The 24,052-nt window shown below is 39.8% G+C and overlaps 1 protein-coding gene across 1 annotated transcript in view; it reads left to right on the top strand.

Annotated features, from left to right (window-relative positions):
• LOC127575334 (XK-related protein 6-like) overlaps nt 1–23,052 on the top strand; it is a 318,884-nt gene extending 295,832 nt beyond the window's left edge. Inside the window, exon 3 of the mRNA XM_052025140.1 lies at nt 22,088–23,052. Within this exon, the coding sequence (XP_051881100.1) occupies nt 22,088–23,052 (965 nt within the window). The remainder of the gene's footprint in view (nt 1–22,087) is intronic.
• Nucleotides 23,053–24,052: the final 1,000 nt, after the last annotated feature.

The following is a 24,052-nucleotide window of genomic DNA, read 5'->3' as shown; positions in this document are numbered from 1 at the left end:
GTGGGATTAGTAGATGGTTGGGTGGGGAGTAGGGTTCATGTTGGGAGATAAGTAGAAGAGCATGGATGTTCAGGCTTGGGGCTTGCTGGTGGCTCCAGGGAGAGATACCACAATAATTATGGATTTTACTTAAAACAAACTACCTGAAACAGGTGGGTCCCCCAAGACCTTTTTGGTAGCTGCTCAGGCTGATCCCCTTTAAGTTAAGATGAAGCAGACTTCGCAACCTTTCATGGACCACAAAGAGGGTCAAACAATGTCACAGAAGTGGCCTTTACACATGCACAGATGCACAGAGGACCTGGAAGGAATCATAGAATTATTACAGTACAGGTGACAGCTCAATTCATCAAGTCTGTACTAGTTCATTGGAAGGCAATCCAGACAGTCCCATTCTCTGGGGCATTGCAAATCTTCAAATATTTATCTAATTCCTTTTCAAAAGTTAAATTTATTCAGCATCTAACAGCGCATTCTACATCATAACTACTCACTGCACAGAAAAGATTTTCCACATATCGCTCCCAGAATATTTGGCAATCCTTTTAAATCTCTGTCCAATGCTCCTTGACCCTTTCACCAATGCAAACAATTTCTCTCTATACCACTTTCAAATCTCCTCTCAATTTTCCAGCAAACAAGCCATTCAGCAGGGAAGATTGATGGGAGATTCTCTTGTGCATCCTCATAAATGAATTCCCTCATCCCAGGAATCATTGCAGCAAATCTTTATTCTAATCAAAATGCAAAATATGGCAGATGCTGGAAACCTGATATATAAATAGAAAATGCTGGAAATGCTCAGCAGGTCAGGCAACATCTGTGGAGAGAGAAACAAAGTTATGCTTCAGGTCTAAAATTAAAACAGAAAATGCTGAAACACTCAGCAGGTCAGGCAGCAATTAATGTCTGAGGTCTATGACCCTTCGTCAGAACTCAGTGTTTCCAACATTTTCTGTTTTTCAGATTTTCAGCAAATGCAGTTTTTTGAATTCCATTTATGTTTCAGGTTAGCGAGCTTTCACCAGAACCAGCAAAAGTCAGATAGTAAAGATGTTTTAAGTTGCAGGAAAGGGGGATAGAGTTGAGATAAGGTAGTGTCTGTGGAGGCCAAAGGAGATTGAATGATTCAAGTGCTGGTGGTGCTGAATGGTGAAGGCTTGTTAATCACAAGTAATCTGTCTGGAAGAGATGTAAATAGAAGGGATGTAAATGGAATAAGAACAGAGGAGAGTGAAAAAAGAATGTAAAGAATTGTGAGATACCAAATACTGGATGCTGGAAATCTAATGCTCATCTGCTAAGTATTTCTAATTTTTACTGTACTCTTATCTAAATTGAGTTACATAGTATGAAGAAATGTTGCACTGTACAATCCCATTTTGAGAACGGAACATTTCCTGTAGAAAATTGGTGAATAAAAGTATGCCAGTACAAAGAGCCAATCACTTTTAAAAAATGATTCTTCTTTGCCAAGTAAGTTTCAAGGATAGCTCATCTGTTGAATAAGATTAGAGAATAATACCTTTTATAATCAAGAATATAATCATTTTCTTTCATTCTCACCTAATGTAATTATCAGTTAAGTCTGGGAGTGGAGCAAGGCCCATGGTGGGGAGAATGAGGGTTGCAATGAGTGAGAGGGTTGGGGGTCAAATTGGGACCTCGGTCAGGGGTCATGGGTTGAATTGGGAATTGGAATAGCATTGAGGTCTGATTACAGAGTCAGAGGGTGGGACGACTGCAGTGTTAGGTGAGGTGATCAGGTAGTTGTGGGGTGTGAGATTGGCAAGGGTGGGTATCAGTACCACGGAGGGTATGGAAGGTGGAGGATCCAAAGGAGGGGAAGTAAGCAAGGGAGTTTATCTGACCTGTTCAGGAGCAACACTATTAAAAAACAGGTGTGCTGCAAAACACCATCACCTAATTTTTTCACGCAATTCTCTGAAGGAGACTTGCTTGGAAAACAATGTTACTCCGTGTACATCTGAAGCAGAAATGACATCATTGTCGCAAGTGCAATTCACGATTAGAGTGCCTGGTCAAATTTCTAAATACGTTTTAATTGCTGAATTCTAAATAAACTCAGAGGTACATCCTTTGTCCATGGACTGGTACAAAAAGGAATCAAAAGAACTAATATAAAGTTGAAATATACATCTAGAAGATTGGAATACAACGTTTAGATGTCAGGCCACAGTAGTGTGAATCCCTAGACAAAATACAAAATAAGTTAGATTACATCTTTCCAATCTTTAGATTACCTGACTGTCTGAATAGTTAGTCATTAGCATGATCCATGGCTGTATCAATAACACATTTACTTTAAGCACTATTGTGTTTCTGCAACACCTTTCATGATCTCAGGACATCCCAGCTATTAGGTACTTTACATCTACCTGAGAGACCAGAACAAGCCATCAATGAATATCTCATTGGAAAGACAACACTTCTGAGAATGCATCGCTTCCTCAAAATTGCACTGGATATTTGTGCATTTGTCTCTTTAGTAGGAGTCGAAGCTATAAATTCAGACTCAGAGGAAACAGTGCTAACCACAGAGATGCATCTGACCACAAATGGAATTCATTGTTCAATTCTCAGCACCATACAGGTAAACTGGTTTTGGAGGAAGATTAGAAGGACTTTTTCTGAATATAATTTGGACTCCATAGAATAAATTAAAAATAGAAATTACACCAACTAGTGTCTATTCAATGAAATTTAGAGGATTAAGTGGTGATTAATTGGTTTTCAAAGTATTAAGGGGAATTGACAAGGCGTTTAGAGAGAAACTATTTCTGATGGTTGGCTTACTTCAGAAAAGGTGACATAGTCTCAAACTTAGAGCCAAACCTCTCAGGAATGAAACTAGGACACATTTCTACATGCGAAAAGAAGTAGAAATTGGAACTCCCAGCCATGTTTAGTTGAATGTAAATTTTAAATCAGCGATCAATTTCTGTTACTAGAGGTGTTAACGGGTACATAGTGTTATATCAGAAATCTGCTCCTCTGGTCTTATTGAATGACAGAACAGCCCAATGAAGCTAAATGATCTTTGTCCTACAAGTTCAGTTTATTTAGTATTATATCATATGGAGTGATGTTTCCTACCAAGGCTGAATTTTTCAGACTTCATCATTGTTTTTGGGAGCAGATTGGGTTACCTTTGGAAAAATAATTGCAATCTTCTTTCATTGTTTGGTTGGTTGAATATTTCAATATCCTGCTCCCAATAGAATTTTGGAAATTATAAATCTTCAAGTTGGAATTAGAACTTAGCTCAAGAAGAAGATATGGAACCAAATCTGAAAATTATGTCTTTATCTTTACTAGTTGTCTGTATCTTCTGGGCTACAAGCTATAATTGAACAGTAGGGGGTGTGATGTTTGGAACATTAAATTTTATTATGATAAGAGTCAATGATCTGAAATTGGCTTAATATGAAGTGGTCAGAAAGGTGTGAGTTTTGATATGGGTATATAATCTTCTATTTTAATTGCTAGAAAAGCTTGAAATTTGGCATAATTCTTTGCAATTTCTTTGTGAGCTCTGTGAATTTTCTACTTTGATGAAGACAAGTCACCCGGCTACAATGTTGTAAAGATAGTTATATCTGCATTACTAAAACTAAGGTAAAGAACCACCTCTTTGAAGCATAGGATAACATCATTGACATAATAAAATAATCTTGGATGGTAGTCTGTGAATTGCTTAGACAAAGTGATAGCATTCTGCATATTCTACTGATCAGCTGGAGTCTTCAAAATATATTAACAATGTGTGTGGAGAAGTATTTCAGAAAAATGGCATTTTATGGAACTGTTGATCTGAATAACCGGCCTGAACTGCATCAATACTGCATTCTTATTCAGTTTCCAAAGGCCCATGATAGACATTGTTCTTTGAGAAAAACAAAATAGGTCAATTCAACCCAATGTTCTCCCAGCTTTTTGGCAAAATGTCAGGAACAAAATATTGAACTTTTGTTACATGCCAGTATGTATGAAGACTTTTAAAAAATCCAGATATCAACAGCCAACAACACTCACAAATTCTTTGGAAGGTGAGAGCAATCTGGAAACAGATGTCTTAATATAGAAAAAAGAAATGGTGAATTCTTATGTATTTGCAACAGTGGCCCATTTAGTTGTGGTGGCATTTGTTAATTGAAATGAGCCTTCTTTCAACTGACATCAGAATATGACTGCATTATGGCTGGCATGATAGCTGATAGGCAGTGTTAATGGCCATGCTACCCATCTGGATTGATGTCTGAAATCTAGTTGTTAGTGGAAATCCTGATGATTGAAACCACTTCAAGCAATTGAAGAGCCTTGTTTAGAGTTGTGCTTGAGATGTCCTGTTCATTTACATTACAATGGCCTCTGCAGGACATACTCCATTATCCAGCTTCCTACCTTTTAGAAAGGGAGTTTGTGCTGTGACAGTTTTATCTTTGGTGGCTGTCAGGAATTAAATATAATCTTGTGGTTCCTGCATGCTTGCCAAAGGACAACTGCTGGACAAGGTGCTATTTTCATTGCCTTGTCCCATAGAAAAATTGACAACAAAAGCAAGCAAATAATACTGTATGTTCAATTATTGCTCCAGAGAGCAAATATTAAGTTACTCCTGCAATCCTACTGATATTAATAGAAGGAGATTTATTTCCAATTAGGAAGGCCATTTTGGAAAAATTAACTCCAAATCTACAAAGGAATCCTCATAACATATACTTTGGAACAACTATCATTCTGGCTGGGATAGGGCCATAGTTACAGGAGATTATTTGAAATTAGGAGATTGGTGCCAGGGAATTCTAGTAGTCCTGAAAGGTGCATGTGCAATGTTTCAGTTGTTGCTGCACATCATGGAACTTCATTTGGAGCTGAGGTCTCAACAGTTCAAGCAGTGCACATTTTTTTTCAATGAAATGTTTCACAAAGACCTCCTCTTTAGAGGCTGAGGGATCAAAGGCATAGGGATTGAAGGTGAACAAGGGATCAGAAGTTGCCAGATTGTAATTGGGGGATGGGGAGGAGTGGACATCACAGAATATGTCCAGAGGCAGAGATCCAAGCTAACATTGACTTGTTCAGGGAAGCCTTTGAGAGAACAGGTCATGCATTATCCATCTGCCAAACACAGGTCCTTTACCAGCCTACCCACTGTGCACAACACTGTTGAAGGTCTGTGTGGATATCCTGGAGTTCATGGACCTGCTCCCCATATCTTGGGAGCTATCTTGATGATGAAACTCATTATTACCTTTAGGGCACCAACACACTCTTTGGCTGTCTAATGAAAAGTGTATCCAAATTTCAAAACTTCAAACTTGGCACAAAGCTCTTGTTGTACCAGGCAGCAGTAATCCCTCCTCTTCTTCGTGCTTTTGAGACCTGGACTACCTACAGCAGGCACCTCAAAGTACCACCAAAAATGCCTCTGCAAAATTCTCAAAATCCACTGGAAGAATGAACAAAGCAACATTAGCATCCTCTTCCAGGTCAACACCCCCTGTATCAAGGCTCTAATTTTACTCAGCCGGCTCTGATGGGTGGCCGACATCATTTGCATGCCTAACACTTGACTCTTTCCGGGCTCCCTTCACCGAATTCTGTCACAATATGAGATTACAAGATGAGGACAGAGGAAATACTTCAAGTATATTCTCAAAGCTTCCTAGAAAAAAATGTAGCATCCCCATCAACTCATGGAAATCTCTGGACTGTGGATGTTTAAAATGGAGAAGAAGCATCGAGTTTCTTTGCAGGAGAAAGAAGAAGTCGAGTGAAATTATGGAAGGAGTCCACCCCATTCAAGCACCTCCTGACTCACCAATGGCAGATTCCACACTGGCTTCATCAGCCAACTCAGAACCCATACTACTGGGGTGGAAGCAAGTTATCCTTGACCCTGAAGGGCTGCCAAAGAAAAAGCAGCAGCTAATGGAACTCAGATAAACATAGCAATCAATTTGTAAAGACACAAGTACCATTCCTTAATGATATTGGTTGGGGAAAATTGAGCTAAGGCCAGCACAGGAGGTGGAAGGGAAATCAGGCTGACATTCTAAACTGCTCAATGTTCCAATATTTAGGAGAAGATCCAATGTGGCTGTGTGCAAACACAGGAACGTTTCCCCCTGTATTTCTCTTTGAGAGGCTGGGGGAGAGACTGAAATATTGAAATGAAAGAAAAAATGACAACATTTCACACTTGAGTAATCAGATATTTGATATTTGTGTGTCTTTTGTATTGACCCTCATGTCAAATGGTATTTTCCTAACCATGAGGATTTTAAATGTATTTTCAGGAGCTGGTATTTGGATTTTTCTATGTTCTTATCAAGTCACAGAATGAATGTGCAGCTGTGGGGTATATCATTGTATAAATTAAATCCAAAGAAGGAATTTATGCAAATTATCTTTTGTCATTCGATGATTTCTTCCATTAATTCCCATGACTGCTGGGGAAAGATCTGTTACCACATAACCTTATGGCTGTGCATAACCAATTATAGAGGGGAGGAGGATGACTAATCTATCATGCCCCTTAGGATCTTATATGTCTCAATAAACTGATCCCTCATTTTTCTAAACTGGAAAGAATACAGACCCAACCTGTTCAGCATCCCTTGGTAGCACAATCCTCCCATCCCAATAATTAGCCTGCTGAATCTACTTTGGACTGCCTCCAACACTATTGTACAATTTTTTCTTGAGGGGAACAAAACTGTGTGCTCCATTTCTATTCTTTCAATTCCTCCATCTCCATCACATTTGCTTTGATGAAAAGACTTTCCACACGGGTGCCTCTGAAATGTCTTCCTTCTTCCTTAACTGTGGGTTCCCCTCAACCACAGTGCAAAGAGCCCTCGACCTGTAATTTTAACTCTGTTTCACTTCCCACGGATGCAGTCTGACCTGCTGAATATTTCATAGAACCATAGAACAATACAGCACAATACAGGTCCTTCGGCCCACCATGTTGTGCCGACCTTTAAACCACGCTTAAGACTATCTAACCCCTTCCTCCCACATATCCCTCTATTTTAAATTCCTCCATATGCTTATCTAACAATCTCTTGAACTTGACCAACATATCAGCCTCTACCCCCACCCCAGGCAGCGCATTCCATGCACCAACCACTCTCTGGGTGAAAAACCTCCCTCTGATATCTCCCTTGCTAACTTCCCACCCTTTACCTTAAAGCCATGCCCTCTTGTATTGAGCATTGGTGCCCTGGGAAAGAGGCGTTGGCTGTCTACTCTATCTATTCCTCTTGATATTTTGTATACCTCTATCATGTCTCCCCTCATCCTCCTTCTCTCCAAAGAGTAAAGCCCTAGCTCCTTTAGTCTCTCCTCATAATCCATACTCTCCAATCCAGGCAGCATCCTGGTAAATCTCCTCTGCACCCTTTCCAGTGCTTCCACATCCTTCCTATAATGAGGCGACCAGAACTGGACACAGTACTCTAAGTGTGGTCTAACCAGAGTTTTGTAGAGCTGCATCATTACCTCACGGCTCTTAAACTCGATCCCACGACTTACAAATGCTAACATCCCATAAGCTTTCTTAACTAGCCTATCCACCTGTGAGGCAACTTTCAGGGATCTGTGGATGTGAAACCCCAGATCCCTCTGCTTCTCTACACTACCCAGAATCCTGCCATTAACCTTGTACACTGCCTTGGAGTTTATCCTTCCAAAGTGTACCACCTCACACTTCTCCGGATTGAACTCCATCTGCCACTTCTCAGCCCAGCTCTGCATCCTATCAATGTCCCTCTGCAAGCTTCGACAGTCCTCCACTCTATCCACAACACCACCGACCTTTGTGTCGTCTGCAAACTTGCTAACACCCTTCTACCCCCCATCCAAGTCATTAATAAAAATCACGAAAAGTAGAGGCCCCAGAACTGATCCTTGTGGGACACCGCTAGTCACAGCCCTCCAATCTGAATGCACTCCCTCCACCACAACCCTCTGCTTTCTACAGGCAAGCCAATTCTGAATCCACACAGCCAAGCCTCCCTGGATCCCATGCCCTCTGACCTTTTGAAGAAGCCTACCATGTGGAACCTTGTCAAACGCCTTACTAAGATCCATGTAGACCACATCTACTACACTACCCTCATCAATCTTCCTGGTCATTTCCTCAAAGAACCCTATCAGGCTTGTGAGACATGATCTTCCCTTCACAAAGCCATGCTGGCTGTACCTAATTAGTCCATGATTCTCTAAATGCTCATAGATCCTATCTCTTAGAATCCTTTCCAACAGCTTGCCCACCACAGACGCAAGGGTCACTGGTCTGTAATTCCCTGGACTATCCCTGCTACATTTTTTGAATGAGGGGACAACATTTGCCACCCTCCAATCCTCCGGTACTATTCCCGTGGACAACGCGGACTCAAAGATCCTAGCCAACAGTTCAACAATCTCGTCCCTTGCCTTGCAAAGCAGCCTAGGGAATATTCTGTCAGGCCCCGGGGACTTATCTGTCCTAATATTTTCTAACACATCCTCTCTCTTGATATCTACATGGTCTAGAACATTAACCTTCCCAACACTGTCCTCAACATCATCAAGGCCCCTCTCTTTGGTGAATACTGAAGAGAAGTATTCATTGAGAACCTCACCCATTTCTACAGCTTCCAGGCACATCTTCCCACCTTTGTCTCTAATCGGTTTCCAGTATCTTCTGTTTATATTTTGGCTTTCCAGCATCTTCAGTTTTTAAAAATTTTCTTGACTGCATCTCATCCTGTTCCTGCACCTCTGTTCTCATCCCTTCTCCTCCTCGACAGGGCAAGAACACAGTTCCCTTGGTCTTCACCTTCTGCCCCACCAGCCTCTGCATTCAAAGGATCATCCTTCATAACTTCCATCAGCTATAACAAGATTCCACTACCACGCATGTATTCCCCTCCCCTCCCCTTTCAGCATTTCAAAAGGATTGCTCTTCAGTCTCTACCTATTGCTCCATGTTGCACTTACTCATGCAACCACAGGACGTGCAAAATCTGTCCGTTTGTCTCTTTTTTCCTCATCTACGGACCCAAACAGTCTTTCCAGGTTCATTTGCACTTCTTCAATTCTAGTATATTGCATTCGGTATTCAAAATGTAGCCTTCTCTACATTGGGAGAAATCAAACACAGCTTTGCAGAGCCCCTGCATTCAGTCCACCTGGACACCCTGAGCTTTCGATTGCCTGCCATGGAGTCATAGAGTGATGCAGCACAGAAACAGGCCCTTCGGTCCAACTAGTCCATGCCGACCAAGATTCCCACCTAAGCTACTCCCATTTGCCTGCGTTTGGCCCATCTCCCTCTAAACCTTTCCTATCCATGTACCTGTCCAAGTACATTTTAAATGTTGTTAATGTACCTGCCTTAACCACTTCCTCTGGCAGCTCATTCCATATACTGACCACTCTCTGGATGAAAAAGTTGCCCCCCAGGTTCTTATTAAATCTCTCTCCTCTCAGCTTAAACTTATGCCCTCGAGTTCTTGATTCACCAGTCCTGGGAAAAAGACTGTGCACATTCACCCTATAGCTATAAGATCACCCCTCTTCCTCCTACACTCCAGTGAAAGAAGTCCCAACCTACTCAAACCTCTCTCCATAACTTAGTTCCTTGAGTCCCAGCAACATTCTCGTAAATCTCTTCTGTACTCTTTTCAGCTTAATGTTTTTTCTCCTGTAGCAGGGTGACCAAAACGGAACACAATATTCCAAGTGTGTCCTCACCAACGTCTTATACAACTGCAACATAATATCCCAACCTCTATACTCTATGCCAAAAGCTTTCTTTACCACCCAGTCTACCTGCAACACCACTTTCAGGGAACCATGTACTTGTACTCCGAGGTCCCTCCGTTCTACAAAACTCCCCAGGGCCCAACAGTTCAGTGAAGGTCCTACTCTCATTTGTCTTCCCAAAATGCAACACCTTGAACTTATCTGAATTAAACTCCATTTGCCATTCCTCGGCTCACTTACTTACCCAGCTGACAATGACACCACCTATTTTAGTGTCATCTGCAAACTTACTAACCATGCCTTGTACATTCTCATCCAAATCATTGACATAGATGACAAATGACAATGGGCCCAGCACAGAGCTCTGGGGAACACCATTAGTCACAGGCCTGCAGTCCAAAAAAAACCTTCCACTGTCACCCACACCCCATACCCCACACCCAAACCCACAACCCCAATTCCCCATCCCCTTCTCACATTCCACATTCTCACCCCCCACCCCCACTATTCACTCTGTTCTGTGTCTTGATTCCTCTCTCACTTCCTCTAATTACTGATGTCCTGTACTGATCAAGCCAATTCTGTATCCAATTAGCTAGCTCTCCCTGGATCCCATGCGATCTAACTTTCCATTGCAGCCTGCCATGCTGACTATCCTAATTAACCCTGACTTTCCAAATGCTTGTATATGTTAGCCCTCAGAATCTCCTCTAGTAACTTACATGCCACAGATGTTAGGCTTGCTGGTCTATAGTTCCCAGGTTTTTCTTTGCAGTCCTTCTTAAATAAAGGCACAACATTAGCCACCCTCCAGTCTTCCAGCACTTCACCCATCACTAACGATGAAAGTCCTATCGATTGTGGTGGGGAGAAGCATGATTAAAGAAAATTGTAGGCATCTTGAAAGACTTCAGTGTGGAATGTTTCATAATTAGAATAAAAGTGGCGAAGCTGGTGAAACTGGTAGAATGGGGGGCTCTACAGGAAGCAGGGTGAAGGATAGAAGGTCAATGCTCACTTATAACTCTTCCAATTTAAGGTACTTCATTTGGCGCTCATGATATAGTCTCGTCTACATCAGGGAAACCAACTGTGATTATGTGTCTGCTTTGCATTAGACCTCTGTTAAATTCATGAGGGTAACCCTGACCATTTTATTTCTCCAAATCACACCAGCTCTAACCTCTATGTGTTTGCCCCGCTGCACTGTTCCAATGAAGCCCAAGGGAAGCTTGAGGAACAGCACCTCATCTTCCCACTTGGCATATTTCACCCCTCAGGACTTAACAATGAATTTAACAATTTCAGAAAATCAGGCCCTCCTGATTGATTTGAGAAGTGTATTCATTCCATGATTGCACACTTAAATGATGAATTGTTATGCATTATGTTTATACCTGCCTTTAACTCAAACAATTATCTGAAGTTAATTTCATGATCTACCTTATTAGGAATAAGCTGTTGCAGTGGTTATTTGTCACATGACAGGCATCCATCTGTTGCCTCTAGAGCTAATTAGTGAAAAAGATGATTTAAATGGTAAAAAATCCTCAAAGGCAATATTTTACTCTTATGAGGCAATATTCCTTCCATGTAGAGCAGTGCCAATGATCACAGTCACCTTTTGATAACTCTCTCAAAGGATCATCCCATCCGAGATATTTGTTGCATGCAGCATTTTTAACACGAAGTGTATCTGGTTCGTTTAAACTTTTAGGAATTTTGTTGGCTTTGCTGCTGGCCATATGTAGCCTTGTGTGACGTCACAAATTCTGTCCTCTAACAATAATGCAGCATTTCATCTCCTCATATGTGAGGTCCACTGTAGTTGAAAGGGAATAGTGGTCTTGGCATGGTATCATCTTGCCTTGGTTCCTTGTCTGCTGAGAATAAATGGCTGTAGTATAGTGGGCAGCTAATTAGCTCCACATACTGGCCTATGTACCATGATGTGTGATGGAAGTTTGACTGCTTATGTGGATCTCCAGGCAATTACATTGTCCTTTGTTGTTCCAGAGCGGACATTCCCACCATGGTGGTTATGACACTCCTCATACTCTAGAAATCACTGTGCCTTATATTGATCCTCCTCATCTCCTTAGATTTCTCCTTATCATCTTCTGGCTTCTTCTCCTCTGGTCCCTCAGGCAAGTGCTGAGCTCTCCTGTTGGCTATGTTGCACCAGGTGATGACAAACAATGAACACCTGTTTGATGTGTACAGGTGCAACATGAGGGATCTTACTTTGATTAGGCCGATAGAGTTGTCCAAAAGATTGATGCCATAGCTTTCACTGGAGCAATTTTCTGCTGGAGTTGATGGAACACTAATAGAGATGACAAACCAAAGAGGGTCTCCCAAGTTTTTGATATTGAGGCAGTGCTGGCACCAAAAGATGTCTAACAACATGGACTCCTAAAGGAGTCATGTGAGCTTCCTGGAAACTTGACATCGGCTCTGAAATAACTCCTCTCATAGTCAATCTTGAATTGAACACTGAGAGAGTAGAAGCCATTGCAATTCAAGGAGAACTCCAGGTTCTGAAAAAGAGAATGAAGCATGACATGAATGCCTGAACTTTGGGGAAAATGGCAATGCAAGAGAAAGTCTTTGTTACTGGAGTGTAGAGCATCAGTTCTCTCTCTTAATGGCAGCAAACCAAGAGATTTGGCATAGATCATTCATGGTTACCTGGAATGGATAGGAAATTGAATGTGATTGTACCTCTAAAGGCACAAAAATCCAACCTAGGGTATGTGGTTGGAGAATTACCTGCAGAATATCAATGGAAAATGCCTTAGAAAACCTAAACCTATTTGCAGAGTAATTGCTCCTTGAAGAGGCCAAAATAGGGATGTGTGTCCCTGTAGATTCTCTGGGGATAGTTTTTTCAAATGTGAGCATTTCCTAGCCTCCCCCAAGGTGGTGCACTGTCCTACCTGGCCTGAAACTCCCACTCGAAAAGCACAGCCAGTAGGATCACAACAGAAACACCCATTGTAAATAGTTTCCAAATGCTGAAATGACCATGAACTTCAGTGGCAGTATCTGTGGTCAATAGTTTTTAGAATTAATCAGCCTCCAGAGAGCTCTGCAGCAGCTTGTGTCACTTTCAGTATTTGTAGCCATATAAAAAGGCACTGCTGTGGAGCATGGAGTGCTATGGAAACGTGGTTGGTTTATGTCTGCCCAACACCAGTCGTATGTTGGACCAACATCATCTAACTTCTATCGGTATTGCTCCAAAACAGTTTTGCTCAAGGATTGATTAATTAGGTACGGTTTTAATGTGGAAAACACATCATCAGCACAAGCATGTGTCACAATCATAAGCATCCAGTTGAATTTCTAGAGTCAAACTGGTGAAATCAATAGAGTGTTGAAACAGCATTATATGATTTAATCTCCAGGCAAGTATTCCTTGCATTATTAATCAATTAAACACTGGCTCCACAAGTGATCACTTATAAGGCATAAGAAGAGGACACCATTTTGCATTGATTCTCATGGAAAATATTTCTGAAATGGTTGCCTTTTCCTTTGCTGTTGCCATATGCCATGTGGTTCTCATTTTCTATCATTTTCCTCCTTTACCTGTTCAGCCTCTATAAGGATATTGTAAGAATTGACATAGTGAGTGCTTAATAAAGGTTCCATGATGGAAGCAACAAATTCCTCTTCCTACAGTTTTGATGGTAGCTTTCAAAATCCATCAATCCTGAAACATTAACTCTCTCTCTTGCTCCACAGATACTGCCAGACTTCCTGAGTATTTGCAGCATTTTCTGTTTTTATTTCAGATTTTCAGCATCTGCAGATTATTTTTTGCAAATTTCTTTCCTAGCAGACTGCTGCAGGAAGGCATTAAGAAGGTGTATGGAGTGTTGGCCTTCATTAGTCGGGGTATTGAGTTCAAGAGCCGTGAGGTGATGTTGCAGCTCTATAGAACTCTGGTCAGACCTCACTCGGAGTATTGTGTTCAGTTCTGGTAGCTTCATTATAGGAAGAATGTGCAAGCTTTAGAGAGGGTGCAGAGGAGATTGCCTGGATTGGAGATCATGTCTTATGAGGATAGGTTGAGTGAGCTAGGGCTTTTCTCTTTGGAGAGAAGGAGGAGGGGAGGTGACTTGACAGAGGTGTACAAGATGATAAGAGGCATAGATTGAGTGGACAGTCAGAGACTTTTTCCCAGGGCGACAATGGCTAACATGAGGGGACATAATTTTAAGGTGATTGAAGGAAGGTATAAGGGGGATGTCAGGGGTAAGTTTTTTACACAGAGGGTGGTGGGTGCATAGAACGCACTGCCTGCAGAGGTTGTGGGGGCAGATACATTAGGGACATTTAAGAGACTCTTAGATAGACACATGAATGATAGAAAAATAGGGGGCTATGTGGGAGGGAAGGGTTAGATAGATCTTAGAGCAGGATAAAATGTGGGCACAACATTGTGGGCCGAAGGACCTGTACTGTACTGTAGTGTTCTATGTTATAAAAAGATATTTGCATGCCTCTTTTAAAAACTGGTGTTTCAGGCAAAGTTAGTATCTTACAAAGTTTGTGAGTTCATTTCGCTATATTTTCTGAGAAAGCAGCTTGGTCAGATGTAATTCTGACAAAGAATTATGGAATTTCTGCATCAGTGGCTTTATCCCTCTTTGCCCTCCCACTAGTTACATTCATCACTTTGAGAGCAGATACATCTTTTGTCTACAACAAAATCTACCAAAATCTCGCATCTGAAAAAATAAGAATTCTTGCATTGTTATGGCACTGTTATTGGTATCAAATAATGCCAAACCACTTCATTGATGTAAAATTAGAAATATTACATTATAAGATGAGCATTGAAAACCAGGATTTTGGGTCCAGCGGTAACAATATTCATGATAGCAATTATGGTAAGCAATATAATATTTTTATCAGAACAATCTTTTATGGTTGACTTTCTTTGTTGCATTTGTGGCATCAGGGAAATCCATTGTTGCAGCAGCGACCTGAGACTGGGATTATTAATCTAAATGGAATAGGTCTAATACCTGATTCAGGTGTAATAAAGGATTCCTCTTTCTTGTCCTCATCCAATAAAGTTATTGGACCACTTCGGAGAGGTCCTAAATTCTATCTATTCCACCCTTGGAGACCTCAATCAAAAACCTGAATCAAAGCCATGCAAGTGAAGAAGCCTGCTGTTCATGCTTTAAATTTGAATTGCTGTATTTATTTTTGTGGATAAATTGGAGCAGATGTTATTGTGCACATAGAGATCTTTAAATGTGAAGTTCTTACGCTTCTAGATTTAAAGGGCATGTTATACCCATGACTTGCGTGATTATGTGAATGCTGTGAAATGTTTCACATTTCAGCTGTTGAGTTCAGTAGCAGGAGAGTTACTTCTGCAAATGCCATAAATCTCATGGCCATCATATTAGTATCAGGTCCTGCATTCTGCAACTCCTGTCCTTGGTTTACACTCATTAACATCTGCACAGCATTATAAAACTTCTTGATTTTAATGAATCAGTAGGTGAAATTTTCACAACCTTGTTTGTGTTAAGTGGGGTCTTAATAATACAGACAAGCTTATAAGGTTGTTGAAGCTGCACAAAAATCAGGCAACTTTCTTTCTGAATATCAAACACCGCAGATTCTGGAAATCTTGAAATAAAAACAGAAAATGCTGTGAACACTCAGTAATCGGGCAGCATCCATGGAAAGAGAAACAGAGTTAACATTTCAAGTCAGAGATCCTTAATCAGAACAGTCTTTCTGACTTCAGCTGTACTAGCTTTGAATATTTTATTGGGCATGGTCCAAAAGTCTGCTACAAGAAGATTCTGTTTGTTACAAAAATGGATTCTTCATTATTTTAAAAAGCTCTTTAATAGGCCTTTCCCTGCTGGCATCTGTGCTGACAGAGCCTCATAAATCTTAGATTTTGGATTTCTTTCTTTTCAAAATGCTTTGTTTCTTTTTGCCACTGGATTTAATTTAGAAAATTCCCTCAGGAATTGTTTTAATTTCGTGTATTCCATACAATGAAAAGAATTGCTGCAAGATGTTGTCTCTTTGGGAATAGCCATTTTTACTGTAGATTTGTTGGAGCAGAAACATAGGGATCACCAAAAAGATAGGATCAGAAGACAAAATAATTATTTTTTATATTATTCAATTGTAGCTCCAGTTGTTTTATTAATTGGATATATTCATGCTTCTCAATTCTAATAAAACCTAAGAAAAGCCTAGTATAAATCTTTGTATTTACTGTAAATCTCTTGCAAAATAAGGATCCAAAGGTCACTGTGTGAGTCAAATGTGAGGTGAAAAGAAAATCAGAGGTGAACTTGTAAGTAATTGAAGGAGAAGCTAACACTCATTTGTTTTTGTTTCAAATTTCTGAGTAATATTTTTGTCAAGTCATTTTACATACAAAATAGATCAACATTCTTTAACTGACACAAAAGCAAAATAATGTAGCTGCTGAAAATCTGAAATTCTTTAACTTTATAAATAACTCTGGAACATTTCATTACCAGCATAATATGACATAACTAGATCAATAGATAATTTGTTAGAGAATATTGCGAATTAATGTTAGAACTGGGATTGTGACTCTTCAAGGACAATTTTAGCTCCTGCCATCCTGGAGAAATCTGGCTGTACGGAAGTTAAAAACAAAGCAGTCCGCTAGTTGCACCTTTTCTGTCCTGTGGTAGTCTTCAAGCTGGATGACTGAGTCACCTGCCTGACTTGAATAACATGAATTTATTCCAAGTTGTTTGGTGCCAACCTTAAGGCCACCAATTCTGTCTGACAACAGGGTGCTCCCTGGCCAGGTGGAGGTGCTCCAGAGCTAAAGCTTTGTCTTCTGGTGCCAGGAGCAGCATATCTGCCTTCCTCTATCTCCATAAGAATTGTCTGGGATGCTGTTAGCTGAGCCATTCACCCTACTTGCATTCCTGGAAACATCCAGATTCAACATTTAACAACTACTTTGCTTCAGCCAGAAGCCCATTTAGGGTAAGTAGGTCATCAGCTCCATTCAAACACTTGGGATAAAATCAACAAATGCCTTCTTGGTAGTTGCTATCAAATTCTGTTGGGATACACTCCGTTGGCTAACTCACCACCTGACCCTTTTGGCAGTGGGAATCTGAATGACATCTAGGATGCATGACGAAAGAAAAAAGACAGTGCTTGTTAGCTACTTGTCGACAAAGCCAATTGGCCTGGACCTAAGTAGTTAGAAAGATTTGAAATTGGCTTACCTTATCAGAGAGCTAACTTCACTGCAGCTGAAATGTAGTACATTGGGATGCAAAGGAATGTGTGCAACTGGTGCAGGCTTAACTTAGGAATGCAAAATGACTGAAAAAAAATTGCATGAGGTGATAATTTGGAACAAAGAATTGGAATAAGTTTTGTAAGAATTTGCTCAGAAGAAATGGCACAGTTCAAAGTCAAAGGCAAGTTTATTGTCATAAGCACAAGTACCTGTAGGCAAAGGTGCAATGAAAAACTTACTTGCAGCAGCATCACAGGCAGATAGCATAAGATACACAACATTCACAAGAAAAATATAAATTAAACATGTTATACACAATTTTTACAAGAAAGAACATAATTAGAACAAAAAAAGTCCATTGCAGTGCAAAATGGTCATAGTGTTGCTATACTGTGATAGTGATTAGGGTTGTGCAGGTTGGTTCTATAACCGAATGGTTGAAGGGAAGTAGATGTTCTTGATCTACTCTGCATTTAGGTGAAAGCTTCTAGGAAATTCCAGTACATTAAACCAATGCTCTTTTATACTTTTTATTTAATGTGAAAAATCAGTCAATACCTATAACAGTATATACATTAGAATATCTTATGTCTATTTCGTTTAGGAATGTACTTCTGATAACTGCTTACTAAATTATTTGAATAAATAAAGCAGAAGGAATGTTGCACATGTTCCTTGATTTTTTTAAGATCCAGTTTCAAATCCTTGCTAATTTTTAAAAAAATTCTTGTTGAAACCCACAGTAAATTTCAACAAGAGTTTATGGAGAGATTAGGTTATAGCAAAATAATTTGAGAATGAAATTGCTTGAGAGTGTTGGCTTAAATCTGATGGGCCAAATGGTCACCTTCTATGTCATAAGGAAATGAAGGATACTCCTGTTGCTGTGAATGGGTGACTATTTACTCAGTGTCCCTTTAACTTTACCAACATTCTGCATCTTTAACAGTACCAGCATTAAATTTTCAAAAGATCTATTTTTGGCACATTCATGCAATACTGGTCTCATTCAATATATTATGGTATAACCTGTAGGAACAAAATGAATTAATGTTATGTTGGTTAACCCTTATTTCACATCAGATAAATTAATTCATCTGTGTCTGAATTGGCTACTGGCTCAATGGACAGGAATAACCTGTCCAATAATAGCAATGTCAGTTTGACACTAGAAAAGTGGACAGAGGCAGTCTCAGCAGTCAAGAGGGCTATTTTTCAAAGTACCTGCCACCAAAATATCTGATAGGACTCATAAAATGATCTGACAGGACCAGTTAAAAGGTAAGGATTGGGGTCAGAATTTCATTTATGTTTCTCCTGCACTCTGTTGAATATTGTTGCAAGATATTCAGAATGTTTAAAATGTTTTGCATTATTGTTCTTGTTCAACAGCCACCATTGTCTCCTTCTATACTTCTTTTGAAGAGTGTAATACAATTTGTACTATTTTAAGGATGAATGACCCAATCCAGAAATTTGACCTGGTACTTACAGTCCTGAATTGCTCTTGAGCTGATGATGTGTTTTTTAGATATATATCTGATGTATATCTAATGACACCATTATCCATGCAAATGTTGCCTTAGAGCATTGCTGGGAAATTTGTCATGTTGTTCTGGGTGTTCTCAGAACAGGAAGATTTTAATAGCATGAGAAAAACTGGAAATACTCTGTAGGTCTGGTAGCCCCTGACGTGATAGAAAGAGAGTTAATAGGCCAGATTGTGCTGATGAGAAAGAGAATTAACAGACCAGATTGTGACAATGAGGAGCCTGTAGAGAACCATCAGCTGGCTGCAATATGGATCTCAGTGCATTCCAGACTTCTGCAGTGCTGAAGCACATAATGTGCTGGGTGTCAAATGTGTGCACACATCTCAGAGTTCTGTAATGTTAGGTTGCTCAGTTCCACACCAGCTTCTTACAGTACCGAGACCCCATTATTTAAAAGGAAACTTTAACTATGATTTTCATTTTTTCAACTCTATTTTTATATTTTTAATTTATTATCACTAGTTTAATTTATTTTAAAGTAGAGTTATCATAACAGTAATGCCTCATATTACGAAGATCCATGTGATGAGAAATCATTGCACAGGTGCCTTGCTTAGTGCTCAGGAACGAGCGTGCGGATGGAAGCAGCACCAATAAGGGTCATTGCAACATAAACTACAGAGTGATGCATTACTGGCAGCAATGTTGTGCCGCAAAGCTGGCGCAATTCCTTGCCCTCCACTTACATCTGCAGCAATGAACTGCTATGGCTCAGTGTGGAGAGGCTGATTGTGAGATACAGTGTTAGGAGGGGTAAACGATGCAGATGCCTGAGGCTGAGGTGTGGGATTTGGAGCTGTAATCTGGCCGGAATGTGAGTGTGGGCCATCACTGGGGACAGGCAGCAACTGCTCTAGGTGTTGAGAGACTGCCTGAATCCTATGATCTTATATCATCTCCTGTTGGATATGACCACCATTAACCTTGTTATCATAAAGAAATGCCCAGACTGGGGAGATAAACAAATAAAGCGGCAGACAGCGGCGTCCATTACATCCAATTGGAGGTGATAAGAGAGACTATTGAATACAGGTGGTCTGTCAACACATGGAGCTGGTGCTGGCAGTCCATAGCAATGGCCACATTCACCATGTTGATCAGGGTGTAGCCTTGAGACCTACGTGGCAGCCCTGTGAGGCTTCACTGCTTGCCCCAGCCTGCTCACACCAACCATCAGAGATAGCCTCTCCACACCAAGTCACTGGGTGATACACCATCCTGGGAGCACCAGTGGAGGGCAGAGATTAGTGCCAACTCTCTGGCACTGCCGTGCACAGCATACAACCAAGGCTGATGTCTTTTGTTTTGAAGTACGGGCGGTACATATCATTGAACGTTCAGACTAGAGCAATAAGGGCACTTAACCGAATCAAGGCTGGGTGGGGTAGTGTTAAATGGAGACCCTCCTTTCTCTTTTTTTTTTGCTACAAAACATTCCCATATATTAATGGGGACTCCCTGAACAGATCATAGTCTAGCACAAATGTGACTTGGGTAGGTCCCCTTTGACTTCTTTACTTACCTGTGCTCCTCGCAGACCCCACCCCCATCTATGATAAATTGGGGTTCAAAATTGTCTTAGATGCACTGCACAATGACAGACTAACATGTTCCATGAATAAGCTTGTCACTTGTTACCACTGTGAATGAAATATTACATTACACATCAATACAGAATTTTCTTCCTTGAGGTATTATCGGTATCCCCACCAACAGTTTGAAATCATTTGGAACTTTACACAATTTCTTTCTTAGTTGGTTTAAGTTTTAAGGTTAATTGTAACCTTTTAAAGTACAATAAAAAAATGTACCAAAGTTGCATGTTCTCCCACTTTCTTAAGGATTATTTAATGTAATGGTTTTGGGGTTGGCCTTATTCACATAGAACAGATTAGAGGATGGTTATGTTGGCATGTTTTTGAATGCGCAGACTAGCAGCATTGTTAAGACTATTTTCCACACCACTGACTTCGAACCTACAAAATCAAGTACTTACTCAAAGAGTCAGTGAAGTGAGGTCCAGGATTATTATTTTAACTTCACTGCCTCATTTACCTCTCACCTGTAGACCTTCTACCAATTCCAGAACTGCAAAACTCAGAGATCACCTCCCAAGACATGAAAAATGGCTGAATTGGCTAGAATCAAGAAGACATAGATCTGCAGCTGAAAAGGGTTAAACTTTCCATGTATCATTCCTACTTCTTCTAGCCCTATAAAACAATAAAAATTGAATTTTTAAACAAAAACATTTGGACCCCTTTTAGCATAAATCCACTTCCCTGCTGTTTTTTTCTCTCTGGAAAACATACTGTGATCCCTGTTCAGGTCATTTAGTTGGAAGGACATTGTGTGAACAAAACTTTGGATGGATGTCTTGTCACCCCTTTAGATGTGGTGACTCCAGGATGGTAAGTAAACAGAGTGTGTTTGTTTGAACAAGTTTATTTTTAGGACTACCCATCAAGACAATTGTTGTTAATTACTTTGTGGGTGAGCAAGTCTTTGAGGAAAGAATGGACTATATTGTAAGTACTTTCTGTTCAAATTCATAACCAGATGGTTAACAAGAAAGCAATTTAAATATTGTATTATTTGGTCACAGTACGAAACATTTTGAGACATCAAGGACAATGAAGTCTTCTAGTGGTTAATAGCTTTCTTTAACATTGTCGAACTAATTCTAATCTATAGAAAATTACAACTCATAATATTTTCTATACTGACAAAATCTCCTCTACATTTTTGAGATGGTTTATAGTTTTCACTCTTGCTTTGTTCAGAATGGTAAAAAAGACGTTTGTTTATTTTTATCTAATAAACTTACTAGATACAAAATATGGATATGTTATGCTGTTTTAAATGTTATTACTTTATAATATATTCACTAAGTCAATTTAGCAAGAGGTTCACATGAAATATAGAAATGAATGTTTTTCAATGAAAATTTAAGTTTTACAAATGATGGTTATATTCATCCACTTCATAATTATTGTATAATTGCTGTGGAAGGCAAATAATGAGACATGTCTACTCATTGAAATATTTTGATATCACAGATGTAACTATGTAACTCATATGCAGATAAACATAGTGTCTGTACATAAGGACTGAAGACAGGTGGGATGGAGAAAGCACATCATACAACTTCATTTAACAAAACTTAGAAATGTTGCACTTTTAAATATCTTGTTAAGAAACCTTAAATCTATTGTGAAAACAAAACAGATGAGATGGGTTCATAATGCAATCTTGAGATTATTTTACATAGAAAAAGGAAATTGCATTAACTGAAAGCACAGCACACTGGCCAGTGTTAGGCAATATTGATATTATTTGAGTTTATATTTCTTGATCTGTGCATAAATTTTCATCACAGTTCCTTCCTTTGTCATAAGGCCTGCTTGAACCAATGCAATGTGATATTGTAATTACTATTCTAACTGTATTTTTCTCTCTGTCACGCCAGGTTTGTCTTCTATGGCCTCCCTGATGTCCCTTGCCTGGGTGCTAGCCTCATATCACAAATTGCTGCGGGACTCCAGGGATGACAAAAAAAGCATGAGCTACAGAGGTGCCCTAATCCACATCTTTTGGCGTTTGTTTACCATATCATCCAGAGTCATTTCGTTTGCATTATTTGCATCTATTTTTCAGTTATATTTTGGAATATTTGTGGTTGTGCACTGGTGTGCTATGGCATTTTGGATTATTCATGGAGGAACAGATTTCTGCATGTCCAAGTGGGAGGAAATTCTGTTCAATATGGTGATAGGAATCGTGTACATATTCTGCTGGTTTAATGTCAAAGAAGGACGGACACGATATCGAATGTTTGCCTATTATACTGTAATCTTGACAGAAAATGCTGCCTTGACTTTTCTTTGGTATCTTTACAGAGATCCCACAACCACTGACTTTTATGCCATTACAGCACTGTGTACAGTTTTTATTAGTTTTGTTGCTGGGGCAGCATTTATGTTCCTGTATTATGGTTTACTTCATCCCATGGGACCAAGGACAAAGATCCTTGCCAGTTCTTGCTGTGCTGAATTGCTCTGGGGGATCCCTCTGCCTCCAGAGCTTGAGGCCATGGCAGCTACGCCAGCAGCACCTAGAGGATCCCAGACTACACCAACCAGAGTGGCAGGTGATCAGGAGGAGGAGGATGCAGCAGAGACCTGCCTGCCTGTTTTCCAAGTGCGACCCACAGTGCCACTTACACCATCTGGCCGACCCTACATACCGGAGGGACCAATCATCAAGATTGACATGCCAAGGAAACGATATCCTGCCTGGGATGCCCACTTTGTAGACAGAAGGCTGAGGAGAACTGTTAATATATTACAGTATGTAACTCCCACATCTGTTGGTATAAGGTATAGAGATGGACCACTTGTATATGAGCTGCTACAGTATGAATCTTCACTTTAAAGCTTCACCCATTGATTCTGACAAAAGAAGTAATTATGTTTACGTCGGGCACTCAGACACTCTCATACAACTCTCAAAACACAAAACTCACAGATATGTTTTTGTTTTCCTGGTAGCTGTCTGTATATAAAGATATTCTATATGTTTTGTATGTAACAAAAAAGTGAAAAAAAATCTTTTTACACAGCAAAATACAGTATTAATACTGTATATTTAATGGTGGAAAATTTCATCAAGAATTTCCAATTGTTATTAAAAGGAATCACAAATACAGGTGCATATTCATTCACATGCAGGCACAGATATCACAGACAAAATACACGTATACACACACTCAGTTTATCTGTATGCAGAGCATTAAAGGACTGATGATAAGTGGGACTGAAAAAGCAAATCATACAACATCAATTAACAAGAAAACTTAAAAGTGGTGCAATTTTAAATCCCTTTCAGGGTTTTGTGAGCATGTGGGGTTTTTTCAGTTCCACAATCCCATCCTTGGCAAAAAAATTATGTTTCTAAGTATATACTGTGTGTTTCTTCGTCTACGTGAGCTTTTTATTCAAGTAATAGCAATCTGTTATTACTGTTCAAGGTGCAACCATATGTCAAGCCACACCGCATCAGATCCTTGGACATATAGTTTTTTTTTTAAACTGAAATATTACTGTTTGTTTTTGTAATTTACAGAGTGCTTTTTAATTTAAATAGTTGCAGAAAATTTATCAATTTTATAACTTGCAGCATGGGAAAACTGGAGTTTTTCTTTACCTGAATATACCTGAATTTTAATTGGTTATAATAACATGAGCCACGGTGTTATATAGGAGGTTTATATCCATGACAGATCCATCAAATCCGTCTGCCATACAGGGACAGGCCAAAATACTCTGGCCAAAGCCATATGGTGAGATTCAATAAGCCAATTTACAACCCACCCACAGCCTAGCTTTCTTTTTAGCACTTGTGTGCCTAATCGGGCCTTTGCATGACAAACACA

Source organism: Pristis pectinata, chromosome 10 (assembly GCF_009764475.1).
Source record: "Pristis pectinata isolate sPriPec2 chromosome 10, sPriPec2.1.pri, whole genome shotgun sequence".
Classification (NCBI taxonomy): Eukaryota; Metazoa; Chordata; class Chondrichthyes; order Rhinopristiformes; family Pristidae; genus Pristis; species Pristis pectinata.
The sequence above is the reverse complement of the archived record's forward strand: the minus strand, read 5'-3'. Positions and strand labels throughout refer to the sequence as shown.